Source organism: Lactuca sativa, chromosome 9 (assembly GCF_002870075.4).
Source record: "Lactuca sativa cultivar Salinas chromosome 9, Lsat_Salinas_v11, whole genome shotgun sequence".
Taxonomy (NCBI): domain Eukaryota; kingdom Viridiplantae; phylum Streptophyta; class Magnoliopsida; order Asterales; family Asteraceae; genus Lactuca; species Lactuca sativa.
In genome coordinates, this window is record NC_056631.2 from 167,618,249 (window position 1) to 167,623,078 (window position 4,830).

Below are 4,830 nucleotides of genomic sequence, written 5' to 3' on the forward strand. Positions count from 1 at the left end.
TAGTCGGGGGCTGATGGTGATCGGCAGCAAGAGTGGTAGGAGCGGGAACCGAAGTGGAAAGTGCAAAATAAATCAGTTAATTAATTTTCTTTAATTTAAAAAATTGAAAAAAGCAATATTAAAAACATTATAATCATTTCTTATTAGGCGGGAACTTATAATGTAACAAAACCAAGACCTAAGAAGGATCTGAATGTAAATAAAACATACGGGGATTAAACGCAAAATTTTGATAAAACCATCAAATCGACTTCATTAATTTGTGTTAATGTGTTCTTAGAAAATATATGCCATAGCATATACTTTTGGTAAGAAAAAGAGTGTACACGTGGCGGACGCTGATAGGATATGGTTTATTTAAGAAAAGCATAAGCTTTGAGAATCAGCAACCCTGCGAAGACCGCCTTTTCCATTCCGCCACCCTAGTAATTATCACCCTTGCACAAATATTTTATTCGATCAAAAGTCGTCACACATCCTCATACAATGAACACATGAATTGTTTGGTGGCTCTAGTTTCCAATTCATATCTTCCTTCTTCCCACCCTACATTGCAAAAATCAAATATTCGATAAACAAAGTTTCGATTTTTCAATTTTCCAGTCAAAACCCACTGTTAATCACTTGATCTAACAAGGGTTTATACAATTTTCAATTCCTGATCGTACACGATGATGTGTTCTCTGAAGCAGTCTCAGCTATTCGGCTGTGGCTCCAATGGTATCAGTCACCGGAGAAATCCCCTTGTGCAATTCTCCGCTTCACCATCGATTTCTATGCCCAAACTTCCCAATTTTTCCGTTTCCTCCCTTTCAAAACCTCTACATATTTCTTCAATTCATACTCTTGGATCATCCGAAATACAACCCAAAAGGAAATCGTTGCCCCCTTGCAACGCATACGAGGCTGATCAATCCGATGTAGGAGGAGTTGTCGAAAAGGTTGAAGCAGCAAGAAAAGCGAAAATCGGTTTTTATTTCGCAACTTGGTGGTTTTTGAATGTGATTTTCAATATTTACAATAAGAAGGTTTTGAATGCTTTTCCATTCCCATGGTTGACATCAACTTTATCTCTCGCTGCTGGATCTCTCATCATGTTAATCTCTTGGGCAACGAAAGTAGCCGAAGCACCAAAAACCGATCTCGACTTCTGGAAATCCTTATTCCCTGTAAGCAATTTAGGGCTTTTTTAGGTTTAATTTCATCTTATATCTAAATACAAACACGAGTCTTAAGTTTTAAGCAACTACATGATCTGGGTATTGTGTAATTCTTCGTTTCATACCTGGGTTCTTTGAATATTCAACGAATCATGAAAAAAATTACTGTTTTTTTTTTAGGTTGCATTAGCACATACGATTGGCCATGTAGCAGCAACTGTTAGTATGTCAAAAGTAGCTGTTTCTTTCACTCACATAATCAAGAGTGGTGAACCGGCTTTCAGTGTATTAGTTTCCCGGTTTATTTTAGGAGAAACTTTCCCTATGCCGGTTTACTTATCCCTCATCCCCATCATCGGTGGTTGTGGTCTTGCTGCTCTTACAGAACTCAACTTCAACATGACTGGTAATCAAATCATCAAAGTTTCTTGAATCAATGATAAATCATTGAGATATTTAATTTGGTTTTTTGACTTTTGATTTTCAGGTTTTATGGGAGCAATGATTTCTAATTTGGCATTTGTGTTTAGGAACATATTTTCAAAAAAAGGCATGAAGGGGAAATCTGTTAGTGGGATGAATTATTATGCTTGTTTATCTTTGCTTTCTCTCTTAATTCTCACTCCATTTGCAATTGCTGTTGAGGGCCCACAAATTTGGGCAGTTGGATGGCAGAATGCCATTACTGAAATTGGACCCCATTTCATTTGGTAATCACATGACATCTCTACCTACTTTTTTTTTTTTTAAACAAATTTCAAAAAAATTGTTTGCTCATTTGTATTAGTCTATTATAAAACTTTGACTCTTCAACAAAAGGAAACTTCTATGATGCCCTTTTTTGTGTATCATATGACTAAAGGGTAGGTATGTCATTTACTCATTTTACATTTATCTTAACAATTTCTTTTTGTTTTGGATAGGTGGGTGGCAGCTCAAAGTATCTTCTACCACTTATACAATCAAGTTTCATACATGTCGCTTGATGAAATCTCTCCTTTAACTTTTAGTATTGGAAACACAATGAAACGAATATCTGTCATAGTCTCCTCCATCATCATCTTCCGTACACCTGTCCAACCAGTCAACGCCCTTGGAGCTGCAATCGCTGTTTTTGGAACTTTCTTGTATTCTCAGGTAAAACTTGTTGCCCTTTCATGTCCAAAATTCGTCATCAAAAAAATCGTCGACTCACATTTGGCAGAAATTTGCCCTTTGATGCTAAAATTACAAGAGCTTTTGTAATTTGTCATGATATGTATGATTTTTTTTTTCAGGCGAAGCAGTAAAAGGTGGATGGAAAGTTAAAAGAATCGTGAGTGTACCATAAACGAGAGGCAAAAAGTGGAAGTATTGATATAGCTATGTTATGTATGATCTACAAAGAGTGAGGATGAGGGGAAACGTTTGATTTTGTAGACAATAAGAGATGATAATAATGAAAAATGGCAAGTATAGTTTGCATGTCATGAAACAAGGTGTAGTGGACTTTTGATTTTTTTTTTTTGAATAAGACAAAGGTGAGATGAGCATAATCTTTTCACAAGATTACATGGAAATATCATGGGTGGAATATTTTGTTTTTGTGTTTTCTTGTTTCAAAATTTCAATATTAGAAAAACTATTATTCTTATGACCCCTAAACTGACATTTACTGTTCTCAATGTTTTAAAAACTGATTTTTTAATTGAACCGGTATGATTACTGGTTCGACCGTTAGGTCAGCCGGTTTCCATATTTTTCATGTTTTTTTCTTATTTTCTTGCGTGCGCGCGCACACACACACACACACACACACACACACACACACACACACATATATATATATATATATATATATATATATATATATATATATATATATATATATATATATATATATATATATATATATATATCATGAATTTGATGTTTACAAGTTCAAACATTAAAAATATACATATAAATAAGTTGTAGATGAATTCAAATATATTAAAATAACACATTTATAAAGTGTTTTACATTAATCCTGTCAAAAAGAAAATAAAATATAGTTTTAGATGAATACAAACATATCAAAAAAAACTATGTAACATTTACCATATGTTTTTATTTAGATAAAAACTAAATAGATTTGAAAAAAAAAATCACCAAAGTTTATTATGTAAATGGTTCTTTTTCATGTATTTTGATCCGGTTTAACTGGTTTATTTTGACTGGGTTCACTTAAAAACCGGTCGGTTTAATCTGGTTCAAAAATCGACGTAAAACCGGTGATAGCTGACTGCTCATTCCCTCGGTTTCCAGTCCAACCGGTTCAAACTGGTTTTTAAAAGATTGACTTATCTGTTACAAGAAAACATGTAAGATGAAATACATGTACACATTCAAAATACTTTATTTGGGTAATCTTTAAAGAAAATAAATGCATGCTATTGCAAATGTAAGATGCTAGAAGGCAAACCAACACCTAAAGGCTTTTTAAGAAATCTTTAATCTCTAAGCAAGTATATGATATATATAAAAGGATGTCAAAAACCTCTATTATGTCAAAAACCTCTATGGGACCCCAATCTTGTGGACCCTATTTCCATACAGTGTATTTTTACAATGTTTTTAGGTTTGGGGGCAGGAGCTAGGGCGAGGAGCTCTGTCCTGAATACCATACGGGGGTTCCAAAGTAATCACCTTATATTCAACCATGTTATTTATAAAAATAAATATTAAACTTAGAGTAGCCATTGCGTAATGTATGTTTTGTATTTGAATAACTAGTGTAACATGTAAGGTTAAACAAAATAATCGAGTGGAAAAATAAGGTTAAATAGAGGATTTCAGACCAAATCATGTTAGTGGGTTCAATGGAAACGAAGAAAATTGGGAAATGAGAATCGGTCGGGGAAACGGGGGGAATTCAAGGTTGGAGGAAACAAGTGAATTTAGAGACGGGGGCGGAGGAGGCTATTTCCACCCCGTTTGGTCATATTGGCATGTCTATACATTTATCGTTTTGAATGTATTAAATTGTTTCATAGGGGTTAAGTTCTTATCATCAAATCTGCTTGTGATTCATGCCAATATGAACATCTTTGTCTTATCCTCCACTTTGTTACTTACGAACCACATTGGTGTTAATCTAATATACTTCGATTTATGAATTTGAATACGATGTTTAAATACAAAGTGTAGCGAGTTCTCCAAAATACCACATACCATACATACATCAGGCCCCGTCCGAAAACCATCAGCCCCCGCCTGGCATCGGGCCTTGCCCTGTATTCATCAGGCCCCACCCGATACAAATCTGTAAGTAACATGCGATGGGCCCCGCCTGGCATTGGGCCCCACCCAGTATTCATACAAACACATTCAATATCATACAAATAACGATAATCCATGGTTCAACATTGGTGCCTTCCACCTGCAAATCACTAGGAGAAGACTCACCTCACAGTCAGACGAAATAGCTACAACCACACGCTGCCCCAGATACCAACTCTACTGATCAACTTTACGATAAATAATCACCAAAACTCAGACAACAACTCAACATACCCTAAATACCCTTAGGTCAACTTAGTCAAAATCCTGGTCAAGTCAAAAGTCAAAAATTCAAAAGGTCAAAATTCAGCCGAGTTGACTCAGTTGAGTACGTTGGGCGTACTCAACTTGTACGCTTGGCGTACTCAAG

General features: G+C 35.3%; 1 protein-coding gene across 1 annotated transcript; it reads left to right on the forward strand.

Moving 5' to 3' along the window:
• Positions 1-377: 377 nt before the first annotated feature.
• On the forward strand, positions 378-2,793 carry LOC111912748 (glucose-6-phosphate/phosphate translocator 1, chloroplastic). The gene is made up of 5 exons (XM_023908487.3): positions 378-1,169; positions 1,341-1,566; positions 1,648-1,870; positions 2,084-2,297; positions 2,438-2,793. The coding sequence occupies exons 1-5, from the start codon at positions 672-674 to the stop codon at positions 2,447-2,449; spliced, it is 1,173 nt and encodes a 390-aa protein (XP_023764255.1). The 5' UTR covers positions 378-671; the 3' UTR covers positions 2,450-2,793.
• The last annotated feature ends 2,037 nt before the right edge of the window (positions 2,794-4,830 follow it).

Excerpts from the sequence above, each read along its gene's own strand:
- LOC111912748 (XM_023908487.3), top strand. The coding sequence starts at position 672 with ATGATGTGTTCTCTGAAGCAGTCTCAGCTATTCGGCTGTGGCTCCAAT. Across the intron at positions 1,567-1,647 it reads ACTCAACTTCAACATGACTG|GTTTTATGGGAGCAATGATT; the intron begins GTAATCAAATCA and ends TTTGATTTTCAG. Across the intron at positions 1,871-2,083 it reads ATTGGACCCCATTTCATTTG|GTGGGTGGCAGCTCAAAGTA; the intron begins GTAATCACATGA and ends TGTTTTGGATAG.